General features: G+C 38.4%; 1 protein-coding gene across 1 annotated transcript in view; it reads right to left on the bottom strand.

Moving 5' to 3' along the window:
• Window positions 1–19,910, bottom strand: part of LOC140240686 (complement C3-like) — an 81,732-nt gene that overhangs the window by 53,116 nt on the left and 8,706 nt on the right. Inside the window, exons 3-4 of the mRNA XM_072320441.1 lie at window positions 17,768–17,968; window positions 9,907–9,959 (exon numbers count right to left, since the gene is read on the bottom strand). Of these exons, the coding sequence (XP_072176542.1) occupies window positions 9,907–9,959; window positions 17,768–17,968 (254 nt within the window). The remainder of the gene's footprint in view (window positions 1–9,906; window positions 9,960–17,767; window positions 17,969–19,910) is intronic.

Here is a 19,910-nt window from a genome sequence, read left to right as displayed (position 1 = left end):
CGTAACATATATATATATAAGGATATATATGCATTTAGGTAGGACTACATTTTTTCATTCCATTAGACTTCGCGCACTCATGCACATTGCAGCATTTTCATATTCATAAACGATTGCAGCAAATGCTCATTTCCTTTATACATTATGCTTATTGAATGAGATTAGTTCTTCATTTCTTTCTTGTCTTTTATCGGGGGATGACTGGTACTGTATAAACAATTAAGCAAATATTGATTTACACTCATGACATAAGAGAAGAACAATTCAGCAAAATTAGCCGTCTGTTATGAGAGATTGAAGAATGCCAGGAGAAATGTTGTTTATTTCAACAAAGATATTGCCTTTTCCTTATTTTCTCAAGTGATGTAATAATTTTAGGCCTTCAAGCCTGTGTGGCTTGTGCTTGTCATACTTCTATGATCATGTCGGCTTCTTCTACAGCTGCTGGAGTATACGCGATGGCCAGCCTTTTTTTGTTGTTGCTAAATTGAATTAACTTCTGCGTCGAATTCGGGAATGGTCACCTGCGACCCTGTTTGAAAAGACGCTCTCTCACATGGAGACGAATTTGAATTGTCTACGGGCATTCTAATTTGAATACGTTTTTTTGAAGTGATAGGATATAGTGAGAGGAAACTGAGATTGAATTATGAACATATTCATGGCGCTATCTTTTTTTTTCTTTTATTTTGTCGACGAGTTTGAATTACATAACAGTAAAATTAGAAAACAAACGTACACACACACACAGACACAGAAAAAAAATGACTATGAAATCTTCGCATAATGTTTAACCATTTTGAACACTCGAATATGCCATTTTCTCTTCCTTTGTAATACATTTGCCTCGATTCGTGCTCCTTCATTTTTATCTCATTGCATCACATTACTTTCCTTTCCAGCTATCCACTATGTCTTCTTTATTCTCATCATCTTCAATTAGTCGTCTAGATTGAATATCCTCATCGATGGTGGCGATCACTTATCTAAGATACTTTGCCCGTATTATTATGTATAATCTAATAAGATATCACCATAACACAGATTATAGGCAAACCTAGCCGTGTATAATATTTCATTTCGTTTGCAAAAGTGTGTTAAGATTACCATTCATCGAACAAAATTTAGAAGACCAGCCTATTTTATTTTTCTCTCTCTATCTCTCAATCTTTCTTCTTATCGCATAGACTCCGATGTTTCATAGGCAGACCGGAAGAGCTTATAAATGTTCCGTCAACTGACTTGAACATGTGTTTTATAAGATCATATAGTTGTAAGTGAATATATAATTATATAAATATATATATATATATATATATATATATATATATATATATATATTCTCCACCCTTTCTCATGTCTCTCTCTCTCTCTCTCTCACACACACACACACGCACACACACACACACACACACACACACATAGACAAAACAATAATCTATCCCGTTTGCTGATGACTTTTATCATATATATCATATCACAGTACACTGTGTAAGATTTAATCTCACTTGATGTGTAGTGAACAATATCTCATCCCGACATTACGGTGTATATAGGGTTGTAAGTGAATCGTGATTGCACATAAACTTTGCAACATTAAACCTGACAGGAAACCTACAAATGCGCTAGTTGATCTCCTTTATTGATCCCATGGAAACCTAAGACATATAATTGTGGTCGAAATCTGGAGGCAGTCATGATAGATAAATTCAGAAAGAAAACGTCTCTATACAAAAAAATAGATAAATGAATAAATAAATCGTGGATTTCACAGGTTTAGTCATCATTAGTTGTCAAAGATTGCGAGAAAGGTGCAATGATTTAATTGAATATTGAACATCCCATCAGGCTTTTGTCAACATTATAAAAATTGTTGAAACAAAACCGAGAAACCAACTCAAATGGAAGATTAGTTCGCGAAACTCAACTTCGATGTTGCTTGAAGTTGTTGTTTGTTTTTCTGTCATACTTATGAATGACAGCCTGCTTATAAGATCGTTAAAAGAATCCATATACTTGACCAACGAACCAAATGGAGGATCCCTGTATAGCATTCATACAACGCAAGAGCCGATATTGCTACTACGGGGTCCTATATATTCATCATGGTGAAACACAGCCTAACATAATTACGCGCGTGTATTACGCAATAATACTTTGAATAGACCAGGTGGCCAGAGTATCAGGTTACATTGTACCTCCATGAATAGTCAGAATGTTGATACAAAAACATCCCTGGACGCGCTCGTAGCCGCCATCTGAAAAGTCGGGGATTATGAGCATAATAGAGATGTTCAAAGGCCGATTACAGACAGCCAGTTTTTCTGCACCGGTCCATCGAATACATTATAATGAGGTGCTTCGTATGTATTATGTAACCTTTTTTTACGGACCCCAATGATTTAATGGTTGTTGGGAATCGAATGTGCAAGTTCTCATGTGGTTGTTACCAACATTTATCATAGCATTTATACTTCGACAATGACATACGCTGCAATAAAGCGAGAAACAAGACATATGGCAGAAGTTTTTTGTTCTTTTCTATCTCTTTCTCTCATACGCTTAGCATTCACGGGAAATTGTATATAAAAATTACGATGTTTGATATTTTGATGCTTGCAGCATTTTCAAAGAAACCTTGGGATAACTAGACCGGTGCTGTAATGTAAAACATTTTCTTGAATAAAGAAACGATTCAATCAATATCTATATATATTTGTGTATATGTATATATGTATATATATATATATATATATAAATGTATATTTATATTTCTTAATCTATGTATATGTATATATATATATTTCGAAGATTACAAACCTATCGAGACGGAAACTGTTAATATACCGACCTATCCTGCAGCGACGATTTTTTTTTTATCTCCTGCTTACGACAATGTGTAAGCTCTACATATATTTCAAAGCTTTCGGGGAATATCAGAAAGGACAAAGAATATGTGTGTGTGTGTGTTTTTTTTTTTAAGAGAGGCAAAAATAGTAAAAATACTAATACACCATACTGATAATGTAACAATATGGAACATCTACAATGTACATTTATTATTACCTTTTGAGTGATCATCATCATCATCATCATCATCAACAAATGGTTCCCTTGATGTAATTATACAATAGCTTTTCTCTGTTGTTGTTAATTGTCATTATTACCATGATTATTTCTACACTGTTCAAGTTATCGAGTGATAAAGACACACATACAACCACACAATTTTTCTAATTTCTTTGCAAGGAGAGATACATGTACACACGGTGATGGTACTCCATATTCTTAGAAAGATTGCAAGTGATCTCTGCAATGTAGAAAATCGTCCATTTTTGGACAGGCATGAGTGTTTACATGTAATACGCAGTTGCACAGACTTGTAAGGGCTTTTATTGAACATTGTACAGTGTGTACATCGTATCGTCTTCTCGCGATCGCTTGCAGGCACACAGGCATGGGCACGGATCCACAGACATGGACACGCAGGCGCACACATAGTCATGAGCACACACTTACAAAGGGGATATTATTATTTACAATGCATGCACGCACGGCTTCCAATGGATTCGCACGCAGGATGCTAGTCCACTGCCTAGACTGCCTTCGTATACCGCCAATGAGGGCGTATGAGAGAGTGAAAAAAAGATAAGAGTCCCGTGTCGGGACTAGCAGGATGCTAGATTCGCACGGACTCGCACGGTAGCGTGCCAGCACCACGCACGGTACCGTGCCAACACCTCGCACGGTAGCGTGCCAGATGGTCCGCACTCGACGGTGGCACGCAGCCGCACGGAGGCGCACTGACTGGCACGCAGCCGCACGGAGGCGCACGAGGTCGCACGGGGTCGCACGGGGGCGTACAGAAGCGCACGCACCCGCACGAGGCCGTATGAAATGGCACGGAGCCGCACGCACCCGTGCGAAACCGCACGCAGCCGCACGAAGCAGCCCCGTGCGCAGTGCGTGCGGGAGTAACATAACTTAATGGTCTGACTGTACTACTTTTTTTGACTATCAGTTCCTTAGTTTATTCAAGCAGACATATTATGAATTGGACAATAGCATTGAGTTTTACACAGTTAAGAAGGCAAATACATGATTTCGAAAATGATTTAAAAGCCTGGAAACCAAGCCAGCCAACAAGTAGGCCTAGATGGTAATACTGCCCAAGCAGGTATACATGGGGCACCTTCAAAGCTCTGTTGCACTAACAGAAAACAGGTTTATGAGTGCAGAGAGAGACAAGGTCAAGGAAAGACAAAGAGAGAATGGGGCTGTGAACCTGGGTGTGTCAAGGGTCAAGTCTATGGCTGTGTCTTTGGACTTCAGTTCCCTATGGTGCCATTACCTCTCGGAACTATCCTATCGTCATGTCAACTTAAGTCTGCATTAATTCACCGTCCAAGGCCAAATTCTTTTCACAAATAAAGGTCTAGATCTTCAGCAGTCTCCCTCCCTTGAGCGGAAAATGGCATCAGTTTCAGATTAACAACATTTGTCATCACTCATTATTAAAGGTTTTGTGCTTGGGGTAGCCAAATACTCCATCTCCCTGTGGTTTCACAAAGACATCATGCCTTGTTTAGTTTACTCATCATCTGATGGTATATTCCTTTTATGGTACACCAGTGTATTAGATTTCAGTTCTAAAACTCCCCTCCCCCATCTCTCTCTCCCTCTTTCTTACGAAGTATCGGGTCACTTCTAAATCAATCTAATTCAATTCGATTGCAATCATTAATTCTGATCAAGGAAAAGGGTGAAACAAAATACAAATCATACATTAAACAAATCATATTTGACAAAATACTTGTACCTAGGAGCAGACATGTACCTAAACATACAAATGTATAATTTGCAATCTACCAAAATTTGTGAGTAATAGTCAGGTTTCAAAATTCCTTGAAATTTTATAGGTACTTTGTCCTTATTTGGCAAAAAGGAAAACTTACAGATTTATGATACTTAAAACTAGACTTTTTTAAAAACTTTTTGTGCCCTTGAGACTTCCTATGGTTTTCTGCTTAAACACCCTGTAGTGTGGGGAGAGAATGTTGACCTAATTCTTGGTATCACCAATACCTGGGTGCCGTGCGGCAAGCAGCATTTTAGATGCATTATGGGGTAGCTCTCAAAGGACAAAGTTGCATCCTGTTTTAAAAAGCATTCAGGTTACATTCTGTCTTTAATCCGGGGGTATCTTTTGTTGAAGATTTCCTCGCTATCCATCATGTGACATTGAAGCCTTGCAGTAGTGAACCATGACTCTAGTGACCACAAATCAGTAAAATTTAGAAGTTTTGAACTCTTTTTGTAATAGCTTGATTTTGACCAAGAAAAAAGGAGCAATGAAAGAAAAGCAGACAAAAATTGCACTGAATCGCATGGGAACTGAGAATGTGCAAGACAACCGCAAATGACAATTGATGATCCTGAGGAATCCCACCGCGCATCTGTGACTGCAGGGCTCTTCAGTGTGCGCTGAAGTTCTCTGCGCATTGGCGATACCAAAAATTGAATCTACCTTCATTCGCTGCCCATCGGGGTTCTTTCAAGAACCACAACTAGCACAGCCCTGCTAGAATAGAACTGCCCATCAGCGAATATGTGCATGGAAGCATATGCTCATCATTATTCAATGTTCAACTTTAGTGGAGATTCTTCAGCTGTGTGCATACTTACACCTATGATAGAGATCAGTGATAATGCTGTACAGACACAACAAAGACCAGGGATTTTCGAATATTTCTGAGCCAGGCCAGATTTCCCACTACATGGTATTCCCACACTACCAGTGTGTGTGGAAATTTTTCACAATCACGTACAGGTAAATATATGCATGTACCTACAAAGTCTTAATCACAAGCCAAGCTTCTACCATGAAGCTATGTCGCTCCATGCTTCCATGCTTCTGCAGTCTGACTGGAAAGTAGTAGGATACCTATACAACAGGTACAGTGCAAGTCCAGAGAAATAATGTCAAGGACACAACAGCTGGGGAGAATTAGGTTACATGGAGTCTAACTAATCTAATTGGGTTTACGATGCTTGGGTCAACATTCAGGTTCATCATAATGAGAACCTGATATCAGGGAGCCCACAATGCCATAAAAAATGGATGCAGAATATTGGATTTTTGTTAAAGGTGGGATTTTCCAGGTTTGCATTGAACTTTTTTTTGACTGAAGTCAGTCACAGCATGCTATCTCATGTGGCAAAACATGAGACTGACAATGCCCAAAGCATCCTCCATATCACACAGAAACAAGCAAAACAGCATGTGTGATAGGAAAAAAGCAGAGACTGTGCCTAATCTCTTTTGTTCAAAGTTGTTCAAAAGGATTGTCTTGGTAATTCTATTGGTACACTGTATAAATAAAATTGTCTACACATGAAAGAGAAAAGCAGCACAGATTATAGACAGACCTATAGTGGGTGACAACCACAGCTCCTGCACTCCCCCCCCCCCCCCAACAGAAAAGGAAATTTAAGTCGCATTTCAACGATGTTTCATCCATAAATCATCATAAATTGGTCATCACATGCAATCCTGTGTCTCTGCCTACGAGAAAACATTTCCTGAACTAGGTCTACATCTTTAATGGGCAAGGTTGAACAGAAATATAGGTTCTTATATTTACAACTGAACATCCATCATCTCTGATTCAAAACACATGTATGATCTTCAAAAACATTTTACTTGAAACTAATACTCAAAAAGACTACTGATACGGAATGAGTTGGGTCATGAGAATATATATGGGCCTACAATTTACTGCGCAAATGAATCCAGTGTGCACAATTGCCTACACAAATTTCAGCAACTGTGGCAGAGTAGTGGCAACAGTCTGTAGGCCCTCGGGAACGAAAAAAGCCTGTGATCACAGCTTTCTAAACAGAGACATGACAGGGGCATATGATCATACATGCTTGCACTTTCATCAAACAGTCATCAATGGACCACCGGCGCTTATTTCCCCGACCCCACAGACCCAGCAGCACTCTGCTCGACAGAAGTTAGCATGCATGCACTGATAGGCATGACGTTCTGCACCAAGTCTGCACCCTTGATGAACTCAACGAGTAGGACCATGGCATAGGATATCACAGACATTAATTTCTAGTCTTTGAGTGGACACAGTTGCTCCTCCACAACTACTCAGTCACACTCCAGAGAAATATGACACCCTCTCTGAACAGCTCTTGCTCATTACATTGCACGTGTTGTCAACATACATAGCCTTTAAGCCACTAATGAGCAGACCTGCTAATTTACTGACTTTCTCTCATATCTCTTTGCTACTGAGAGGAGAGAGTTCAGGAAAACACTTGTTTGAGTTGATGAAACTTTTCTCACATACCTCTCCCCAACCCCCCCCCCCCCCTTCTCGTTCCAATGACTAGACCGATTTTAACGAGCATGTTGAGGTGACACACTGCATAGAGATGACAGGTTAATCCACATTTCAGGGGCACCTGAGACCATGGCAGAGGGACACACAGATATTATGTGCATTGTATGTCCTGACTTAGACATGCCCCAGAGCACAAACAGGAGTTCCACAGCTGCAGGTAACTATGTTTGGATGGCATCCTTCATGGAGGCAAATGGGAGATTGTTGCCGCCAGTGAAGCTGCGCTGAAAAGCCAAGACGCTCGCCTGGTTGACTGACTATCAATGCTACGAGCAGACATTGCGCGACACAGCCCCCACGCTGTCTGGGCTCCTTTCGAGCACAGTTGACTCCATTTATCAGCAGTGAGCAACTTGCATCATGTATCTCAAGGAGAAGATCACTACAGTTTAGAATTGACAACAATTGATATGCAAGACTGAACATTCCACTGAACATTCTTCTCACAAAGAAGCCATCTCAAACAAGATTCGTCTACAACATTTTCTACACATTTATTCACCAAATGCAATTAGACAAAAAAAAAATGATAAAATAAGCACTAGTGCCCCACATAGTACTAATGTAAAATTTCAAGAGCAATCTCTATTCAACTGTTCCCTGGTGAAATTTGTGTTATTTGTCTACATATACATATGATATGGACACTTGCAGTAATGGTACATGAATGAATTTAAGACTATCCCAAATCATCTCCAAAGCTACTACCGTCTATCAGCCATTGCTCCACAATTTCTCATTCATTTTCAACAAAAACTAGATTGAATTCTTTTCCAAAGCCTTAATTGACCAACTGAGTTACTGTAGCATTGACGCTCATCTTTCCCTTTAATCCATTCACTCTACTACCATTCATTACATATTTCATCATAGTTCGGTACTAGTGCATGAAGGTTTTTTGTTGTTGTTGTTGTTGTTGTTGTTGTTTTGTTTTTGTTTTGGGGGGGTTTGTTGTTGTTTTTTTTAAGAATATTAAACACATCTACTGGCTATTGTTAAAAGTTACAAACATCACCAGAAAAATGCAAATTATTCCACAGACTCCTTGGTTCCAAGAATAATCAATGACCTATTCAACCAGTTAGAGACAATCAACACAGTCAAGCTCTTGAATGCCTCAAAGGCCTGTAAAATTGTGAAAATTGTTGAATATTACAAAGTTTTACTTCCTCACTTCAAGATCAGTATAAAAGAAAATGGGCAAATGTAAAGCAATGGACAAGCATACATCAGAAACCATACAAACAGAATGATTCTAATGAATTAAAAAGAAAAGATTGTCCCAATTTGCATTTTCAGATTCAGATTGGAAATTTTTATCTTAATGTCCAGTGAATTAATGAGTGAAAGTATAGTTCCCATGGAAAAGGGGAAATTTGTATACATTGGTACTCATTTTGACATATTCTGGATAGTTACATTACTGTAACATCAAATATTGTTGATGAATTGACATCCAGAAAGTGGGGGACATGAAATTAACTAAAGTTTAACCCGTTGAGGACTGGCTGATTTTGCTACAACACGCATTTCCCATAGACACCTGCCCGAGTATACTCGGGACTCGTTCTCCACAGGTTAAACATTTTATCCCAATTTCCCTCAGTTTTACTGAAATTTTCACTATTTTTTTTTCTTTTTTTTTCCTTTTGCATATTGTTGGATACACATTGATATACAGAAAAGGATTATTTTGAAATATACATAATTTCCTAATCAAGAGAACTACAATCATGTTTAAATATTATTGAAAGGATACAGTGTGCAATCAAGTCCCTTCTGCACACCCCTGCTTTGCAAAATTTGAATATGACTGACTGAAAGTTCTGAGTACATGTTATAGTTAAGTACCCCAGTGGTACCCAGTAACTGTATAACTCCTACGTCTGCGCCTGGAAATAGATTTACACATCAATCTAAAGATCACCTTACCATGCACCTGCTACCGCAGACCATACTCAACATGTTGGGGACAATCCCATTTCTTCCCCTTCAGCGGCACAGTTTTACCATGTCACATTTCTCTGAATCAAGACAGTGGTTTCTAGCCACATCAAAATTTCATCATATTGCAATTTCTTTTTTCTTTTTTTTTACTTTTGCTTTGAACAAATGAAAAAATAAATGCAAACCTTCCACAGTTGACAGCAAGAATATTCTGACATAATTGTACAGATACAACCTTATCCTGTTTGTGCTTTGACATGACTTAATGCCCCTCCCCCCCCCAAAAAAAAAAAAAAAAAAAAAAAAATGTTCTCTGGCTATCTGGCTGCTAGAACCACCCCTTCCAGCTTGGTAACACCACCACTGAAAAAAGAGTAGCATGCTATAATGCTGTTGTGGGTGCATCATGTCAACCCAATCTCCCTGCAAAAGGAGAAATGCGCTTTGTGAGAAGACAAACAAAATTGTAGTGACATGTTCTTCTTGAACCCTCTACTACAATTGTAGTTTAATCACTACGAAAACATTTTTCCAGACTTACCAGCTCAGAAGAAGGCCTCATTTCTTGGTCAACTGCCACCACACGTATCTTCACTGGAATGACAGACAGAGAAAAAGACATTGTTAGTCACATGCTTTTCCTGGCAAACTTGAAAGGTTTGATCAAAGACTCCACCATATAAACCGTAACAACTAGAAAATAGACTAATCTCCAGAGCCAGTAACAAGATTCTTAATTCATGTAATTTCCAGTTGTACCTTGAAATACTGATCCAATGGAATTAATTACTCTCTTCATTGCTGGACAAAGAAATATAAACATTGACAAAGATTTTCGGATATATAATGCCAGAATGCAGATACAATTGAACTTTGCACAAGTCACAACTTATGGAGGTTTCTGGTCCTGAATGAGTTAAGAGGAGTGTAAAAATCTAGAGGAAACAAAGTAGGGGAGGGGAGGGTTTGAGGAAAAGAATCCCAATGGACATGATATATGAATTAAGAGGTCAGAGGGTAAGTCAGGCACCCAGATTCTGGAAATTAAATTTATGGGAAGGAAGACAATGCAACCATTCCCTATGAATGTTAGGAGGCATCACATAGCGAGAAGTTACGGTTACTATGTTCACACTAGTAGCATTTGTCATGCCAACATGTACAAATGTAATCATGAAGAACAAGACAAAAAAGCAACCTGAATTCTGTGCCTTCCATGTTATACATTCACACCTGCAGTATGTGGATCTCTGCTACATAGATCACAGCAGTCTGCACAAAGAATCCTATCCAAGGTCCTACGAATTCTATCCAAGGTCCTACACAACAATTTTCCCTGTAAATCCCTGTAAACATGCTTGAATGTATTACCACTGGTACTACCCATGCCACAGAAATGAAGTCACCTTCTGGGGTACTATGTCTTCCTCTAACACAACGTGCATGATAAAATCCATGTATCTTCCTAACTACTTTTTCTCTTTAAAGGGACTGTACAGTACTGGTTGAGGTGGGGATTCATGTTTTGAACATTCCTAATTGAGATAATGAGATACCTCTTATGAAATATGAAAGAGCATGTTATTTTAAGAAGGATTCAACGTTTATTTGATGAAAATCGGTTTTGAAATGGCTGAAATATCCAAAAGAAGTGATAATGATAAAGGTGAAAGGCCACGCCTTTTATTAGGATCTCTTTGTTTCACATTGTTTTTGGATATCTCAGCCATTTCAAAACCGATTTTCATCAAATAAACTTTTGATACCCCTTAGAATTGCATGCTCTTTGACATCCCATAGAGTGGTTTCCGAATTTCTCACAAAACGTTAAATGCTAAATCCTCACCTCGACCAGAACTGTACACACCCTTTATATTGCTTATAATCTTATTTCTTTGAAAATGAAACTGAAAGTCAATGGCAGAGATTGATAACATTATGCCACAGACAACATGGAATGTGAAGATCTATTTTCATTATGTTTCACTTTGTCTTTACTTGGGTATACCCCTGAATTTCATGAAATGAAGAACAGGAGAAAAATAATAACTGAGGTACAAATAGTGAGTTCAAAAAAAAAAAAATGAACTACATCTGTACACACATTCAAGTGCACTCAATACATCATTTTTTTCTTTATTAGTACTAATTATCACAAGTACTGAACGCCCTTGTGGTGTAATTAGGTGTATCAGTACCTACTTCAATGAATATCAGTGGAATTTGTGACTGAACCTTGATTGATTGATTGATTGATTGATTGATTGATTGATTGATTGATTGATTGATTGATTGATTGATTGATTGATTGATTGATTGATTGATTGATTGATTGATTGATTGATTGATTGATTGATTGATTGATTGATTGATTGATTGATTGATCGGTCGATTGACTGAATGGTTTATTACCTTGCCTTATTCTCAGAAGGCAAGTAATTAGGTGTGGATGAAATTCAATTTCCTCCACTGTGATAGTCATTAGCACATAAAACATGAAAGAGTGGGTGGCTGCAATCATCACCACTAGTACATTTATATGCTTTGTGCAGTACAGCACACCATACAAAGCCACTTTGAGTGAGCACCCTATGTAACTTTCCACATCAAAAATAAAAACAAAATCTACATTATGCTCTCTGATTCAAGGGGAAATGCCTTGTAGGCCTATTAAAGAAGAAAGAGAAAGGGGGTGGAGAGAGACTGATATATAGGAGAAATACCACCCAGTAATCAGAACACATTCTACTACGGGGTCATGACCTTGACAGTGAGAGCGCTTCAACCATGTGACCTCTTTAAACACAGGAGACTGGAAGATGTGCCCCTAAACCAGCAACAAAGGAAGACTGTGGGGCTACAGAATATTGATGTTGCGCAGCTAAGAGGGGGCACAGGAATCGCGCTCCACTGCCAGGCAGGCGGAACAGTTAAGCACCTGTGACATCACTGTCTCCCACGCCAATCATGTGGTCCTGTCTGACGATACATGCAACATAATTTTCGGAACAGGGAGAGAGGGTCGGCACAGAGGCAGGCCATGAAGCAGGCAGTGAGGCCCATGACAGACAAGAGAGCTGAGGGGAAAGTGAGGAACGAGTCATGTGACTGGGATAAAAGGGAGGGAGAGTAGGAGGAGGCTTTCTAGCTGGATTTAATGTGTGTGCTTGTATTAGTGGGAGGTAGAAATGGAAAATGGGGGAAAGACAAAAAGGAGACTATAAGGTGAACAAGTGTGAGAGGGAGAAATGGACAGACAGATCTAACAGTGTGAGTGACTAGAGCATGAAGTAAAAAAGTGAGATGCCTACGATATGTACACACAGATGGAAAGAAGATGGGGCAAAAGTGTGAGGAAATCAAGAGGGAAGACAGCAGAATTAAAAAAAAAAATAATCAAGAAAACAAGGTGGAATTTAAATACTTTAAAGTAGCCTATCCCTTCAGCTGGCATTGATGAAAAAAAAATTCAGTATGTGTCCAGTCTACACATTAAGATCTTAGGCTTAAATTTGATCAATTTGATACAATTTGATCGTACCCTGATGACTTATTTCAAAGTACTGACCATGTAAACACATACAGTTGTATAGTAAAACCAGGGGCTGAATAAGATTGCTGATAGCATCTTCATATAAACATACATACATTGTATATCACTGACAATGTTGACAACAGTGACCATATATCCTGTTTACCTCCTGGTATCAAAGTGGACTAATCCTTGATGGTCAACTCTTGAAGGCTAATTCTTGATGGTCAGAGTGATATGCGGCAAAAGCAGTGGATTCAAACTGTTCATTTTATGAGCTTTCACAAACAGCAATGCACCAACTGACATATTCATATTTTCCATAAAAACGAATGGTATAAAGTACTGGAAATTACAGTTTAAAGCACAAACTGAGCAGTGTACTCATGATGGATACTGGTAGCCATATTCAAGACAAACAAACACAGGACACATTTGCTAATTTCTGTGACAAAGACAGCAATGATTGTTGTAACCTGAACAGGACAGCAACAGAAAGAGTAGATCCACGCTCCCTGTCATGTCTGATTGGTCACCGGAATACGAGCTTTATCACTTCCTCATGTAAACACAAAGAGGAAGTATTAAAAACAAAAGGTAATATAATACCCCAACTGCTTCCTTCCTCTCTCTTCCGCTCTATATCTTTCTCTTTTTCCTTCAATTTATCAATTATCTATCTATTGATTTCTCTGCCTTTTCATCACTGAATCTCTCTCACATCTGCAATCTACACTTTGTAATGTGCTTACTGGAATACTTTTAATTCGTAAGTATAAGTATTGCAGTTGTAATTGCCTTTGCAACGGATTTTACTTGAACTAATTGTTGCCAGAAAGGTCAGTAAACTAGTCACTGGATTCTAAGTAATTGATACACTTGCATACTTACTTCCGTTTGCCATTATGAAAATGTCCAGTAGAGAGAGGATACTAGACTTGTTTATACCTTCATGCAAAACTGGAGCAGTGACACAGAACTAGGATGGGAACTAAATCAGAAATTTGTCAGAGTCAAGGGGTCAGCCCAGGCAGTCTTACAGAAATAACAGGTTTACTATCAAAATAAACTTCTGGAGTCACGTACACAAAATATCACCTACAAAGAATTCAAACGTCATTCAAGAAATGTTTACAAAATTTCACAATGCAACATCATGCTTTTCCTATCAAACTAAACTTTGTGAGTCGCATCAGCCCAAAACAAAATGTCACCTGAAGGTTCACACTGTGTCTACAAAACTTAAACATTATTCAAGAGTTTAAAATCAAATTGCAATTACATGCTTTCTAATAAATTGCAATCACACTGGTGTAGATCCTATGTCGTCAACTATTTCAGTCAAAGATCTGACCTTCAATGAATGACTGAAGTATCTTTTGTGTTAATCAAATATATGTCTTTAAACAAGAAATGTGCTTTATTTACATCTTCACAAGTGCTAAGAAACATTTGTATTATGCACTACTTAAATGCAATTTATCATTGCTATTTCAGAAGGAATATACTATGGCATCTAGGAAGTATCAAAGTGTCATAACAGTAGATAGATGCATCTGTCATGATACTGTCAACTTTTCCTGGGATATCATACCTTGACAACACAGAGCTCTGTTGTGATGTCAAAAACCTACAAACCAGGCATGTCCATTTTACAATGGAATACAATATAAAACAGTGAAAAGGAATGACCATGCATTCCTGAAACATGGCCCTGCTGTAGCCTCATCACTATGCATTTCCTCAGTGGCTTTTAATCCCCCTTTTCAATGTGTTCATCAGACCAGGTCCCATCACACTTGCATTCTTGTCTACAGGGTCACAGTGACATGGACCCAATCACAATGAAAAAATAAGGCTGCTCGACACCTAACCCTCATGGAGGGATCAACAAATCCACACTGAGAGATGCTTCCTAGGAGCATTCCTCTCAACAACCCCTAGGGTATTGCGGTTTAACACCACTTGGTTCTAATTCCACTTGGTTATAATCCAGCTTGTTATAATCCCATTTGCACTAATCCCATTGGTCCTCTCCATCTATCAAAGTTCACTTCACAAATAGCATGAGGATACAAACATTTCTTGAGCAGTTTCCAACTAGCTATCAACAGTCCATGTATCGCCACGGCAACAATGAGAACAAATGAATTGACAGTAGTACTTAAGATGTAAATTGCTGAAAAGGTCTTGTACAATTGTATTTATAAGTCTGCTCCTTATGCTTATAATCATACTCCTAATATATGAGTGTAAATGGTATCATACAATCACAGACTAATGTCAAGCGTGTCTTTTAAGGATGCCTGTCCCTTCCAACTTAACTAAATCCTACCCCCCTCCTCCTTCAATATTTCGGGTGATTTAAGCTCAAAGGGGAACAACACTAGTAACCAGTGGAACAGTCCGACCAATCTGACTTGTTGGCAGGCACACAAAAGCATGGCTATTGAATTCAAATCTCCCTCTCACCAGCACGATTACCGGCATTTAATTTAACCACTGCATATTCTCCTGCTAATCTACAATGGATACACGAAGACTCTCAGACTACACTTACGTATAGATTCCATGGAAAGAGTGCTGGAGGCCATTATTGAGTCTTTGGTTACACTGCATTCACGGAAACGCTCATGCAACGTTCAAATACGGATGTAAAATTTCTGAAAACTTGCACTTTTGAACAAATTACACACCACTGCAGCAAAAGATTCTATATACTAACATGAGACCCTCCTTTAAAACTGAAAACTGTGTTGCTTGAACTCTATTTTCCAATATGTATCAATGTTTTATAGTTTTGAAGTAATCAGATGTCTTTATGAAGTAACTTTCTTTGTTCACAAATTTGTTGCTACCATCACAATCATCATCATCATGCATTAGTGAATCCCATTCTCATTTCTTCTCATCTCAACCAATCAGTTACACTACCATACCATAGCACCCGCTCCCTTTCATTCAACCAATCAACATCCTTCCCATTCAAATCACATGACTGGAAACAACCAGAATCCGGGAGTCAAGGTAGCCGGCAACATGACACACCAAGGTTGGTCACACTTGTACTAGTTCAAAGTAACCACATAATGTGGGAAACTGATCTGGTCCCATGTGGGGTTGGTATTTGAATGTTAGTCCAGTTTCATGACCACACAGAATTAGGACTGCATACATTTACCACAATATCATCACAGTAAAACGGTGTATTCATCAGAAAATAAAATGCACTTGATCTCTACCACACATTTTTTCCCTACTTAATGCCATTTAAAGGAGCATACTGGATATTTCAAATTATCTGAACAAATGTACCTAGAAACACTTGATCACTTTAGAACAGTTTTCACAAAGCACATATTTTCCACCTGGTAGAATGCAGTCTGGGGTTTCTGAGAGTTGGCTTGAAGCCAGTTTATGCTTCACATGAGGCAGGCAAGAGAAATGGCACAAACACCTTACCTCTGGGATGTGGGAACAAATATTTACATAACAGTCTGAAAGAATGCCTTTCCTCCATGTCCCAAGACATCATACTTTGTAAAAGTAAAAGTTTTTATCATCTGGCGACTACCAAGAGAATGTTTGGTTCACCTAGGTGAGTAGTCAGAAGACTGTTTGAACAAATCCTTGCTCCACTGAAAACTGACATTCCACTGAAAACTAAAATTTTGTAAAATCTTAACCCGACAAAGAAAACTACTGTGTTTTTCTTGCTATTTCTTGCTATTTCACAGGGGGACTTTCCCATGCAGACTATTGAGCACCTCCAATCTAATGTTGGCGTCCATTACATTATCTTTCCAGACGGACAGGCTACACATTCTTCCTGTCGGCCAAACCGGTGTTCACACACACTTGCTCTGCACATCTGCACCTTAACAACTGTGTTTGACCCCACGACCCTGACAGGCAGATGTTGGATTTCCCCACTGCTATAATACCCTTTATGCTTTAATAGAAAATCATTCCTTTCTCAGCTAATCTTTTTTTTTTCTCTCTCTCTCTCTCTTTATTTATCTATTTCTTTTTTATCCCTCCCTGCCTCCTCTCCATATTTTGTTTGTTTTTATCGTTATTTTCTTTTTCAGGGACAGTACCACCATAAAAACAATTCACTGAGATTGACAACAAAAAAAAACAAACTCAAAAACATTTCACCATCGCAATCCAATGTGCCATAATAAATCATTTAACATATTTCCACACTTTTCAGAAGACGATGTCAATCTGAAAAGCAGATGGGCTGCACCACAGTCAGGTAGGGGTGGAAAGGTGTTGTGCCCTGTACTGCGTCAAAGCACAGCGCAAATCTTCCTAGATCACCTCATTTGGTAACAGATATTTTCAAATTCTGAATTCATTTTCCACACGGTAAAAGTTCACAGAAGCCACTTTTAACCCAGCTGAGGACGACTCTAGAGTATACTCCAGCAAGTGTCTATACGATGAGAAATAGGCCTATGTGTTGTAGGAAAATCAGCCCGTCCTCAACACGTAACGCACATGCTGGTGAATGACAGTTCGTTCAATGTGTTTTTTCTTCCTGCAGATGTCTACATTTCTTTGTCGACACTGAGTTTTTTCAAGTGGCCTCAAATAAGGAAACTACTTGACATTATATACTTTAAAGGGTAAATTAGATGGGGGAATAGGTAAATATGCAATTACAGCACTCGGGGTAAATAATAAAACCCTTTCTTCATTTTAAGGGAGGACCAGTACTCTTGTTGGAAAATTTCAAAGAAAGATTTTAATCCATAGCACTTGCACAGTGTGCATATGGGTTCCTCCTTTTTGGTGGTCCCAAAGTGATTACAACAAAGCTTCCTTTTCTTCCATTCCGCATCAATAGGTGGAGATTTCTAACCTTCTTGGTTTGGGGTATAGATTGGTTTGTCCGTCTGCACCAGAAGATATCCTGCCCTGGAGCTTACTAGGATCTGCTTCTCCTCCTGGAAGTTATTGAGATCAGTGGATCTTGCCACCAAGTAGACGTACTGCTCGCCATTCTCCTGCTGGGCAGGCATGTGCTCTGGCTCCACCTTGACTGTGGTGGTTACGGGTGATCCTTGGGGGTGGGAGAAGAATAAACAAAAACCAATAAAGAATCAACATGATGCAGTATACACTTATGTATTTGATGTTTTAATACTTTAACATGCAGTACATGCATCAATCACAATCACATACTCCGATACGGGCAAACTTTTTCCCCTCCAGTTTTAGGGATTTTTTTTTTTTTTTTTTGGGGGGGGGGGGGGGGGTAGGGGGTTCACATTCCAAAACCTGAAACTGCTGAAGATTTCTTTCACCAAGTCAAGGAATTTAAGCACACAAATCAGACCAAACAACCAATAGACCCAAATTCATTCAAAAGGGTTTCTAAGAAAGGAGTACTTAGCCCTAATTTGCACAGGGAGACAGGGGGTCTTTCAAAAGATCAGATCTGCTGGATACAATAAAGACACCACTCCCCCCCCCCCCCCATGTGCATACCAGATTTATGATTATTGTATCCCATTTCAAGGATGATATTTTTCTTTTCCATCTTGTAGTGAGATGACAATACCATTATATTACTAAATACATGAAAACTCATTAAACATGCTATGTTCTATCCCTGTCAAAAATGTATTTACATCATGAAAAATGTGCCCTGCAGGCTCCCTTACACAATGATGCACACATACACACACATGTTCAGTAATATTTGTTGGATATCAAAATACATAGGTAATTACTTTCAGTTCTGGTCATATTTGAACTTTAAACAGTACTAAATATCTAATCTTCCAATTCATTGAGGATGATCAACATTAAATTATGTCTCATAATAAAAGACAAGTAACAACTTTTCACAAGCAAAATAAAAAAATAGAAGGAGAAAAAAAATCATCAATTGGAAATAAACCAAATTTGGAATTGTACAGTGCTAACTGAACAAAAAGTCATGCACTGACTTCAATTAAAAAAATAAAATAAAAATAAAAAAGGACACTCACCATTAAACAAATTTAGATGTCATCACTGAGACCTTACATGCAAATAGGTCTCAAGTACAATTATCTGGTTTTGGATAAGGATACGAAAAATCACGGGAATAAAGATCATTCTTGTTTCTAGGGCAAACGTGAATCATTCTTGGAGAACTACAGAAATTCAGCTAGCCTCCAGAAGTTCCTAGTTTCCGAGAGTCCTCACACCAATTGACGTCATTGGCAAAATGTAATTCAATTTAAAACATGCCGAAAAATGTTTATTTTTGTGATTTGGCCCTGTGATTTCTGCACAGACACAATTCTATGCAGAATTCTCTGCTACTAGGCTGGGTTAACCAAAATGACCTTTTGCGAGGCAGCCATGGAATTTGACAAATCTACGTGCCAAAAGGCAAGATTTCAGTCTTAAAATCGAGCAAGTTATTCTTTCAGTATTCTTCAAGAATGTACTTAATAATCCTCAAACATGTGAGTGGGAGGGGGATCCTCAGAGCAGCCACATGAGAGATTGGCCCCATGATTTCATAAAAATATGAAGTGTTTCAACACCATCAACTGAATGCAAGGCCCATCACTCTCTACACTGATGTTAATCAAATCAAGTTTGCTTTACACCAAAATTAAAAGACCAATTTCTTGGAGATACTGAATTATATTTCCAAATTTAGTCATTCATTTTGTTATGTACAAATGTGTAGGCCCTATAATGTATTTCACAAGTTATACAGAGTTTTTCTTCTCTTTTGTAGCTATGCTCCTGCAACTTACTGGATTACAATATATTCAACTAGTCCTGCTTTCATATTTCATAATTTATCAGCTTTCATTCATTTTTTTTTTTTTTTTTCATTTAAGCTGACCTTTGGCTTCTTCTTGTTGTTACTTTAATCAGAACATTCTCTCAATAGTACTATTCATTTTTAATGCAACTTCAATAATTTTATGCCTTGAAAAGTGTGATATTGTCAAACAAACTATTAAATGCACGAATAAACATTGCTCTGCTTCTTT

The sequence above is a fragment of the Diadema setosum genome, chromosome 17 (assembly GCF_964275005.1).
Source record: "Diadema setosum chromosome 17, eeDiaSeto1, whole genome shotgun sequence".
In the NCBI taxonomy this organism is placed as follows: Eukaryota; Metazoa; Echinodermata; class Echinoidea; order Diadematoida; family Diadematidae; genus Diadema; species Diadema setosum.
Note: the sequence above shows the minus strand (reverse complement) of the source record. Positions and strands in the feature narration are given on the sequence as shown.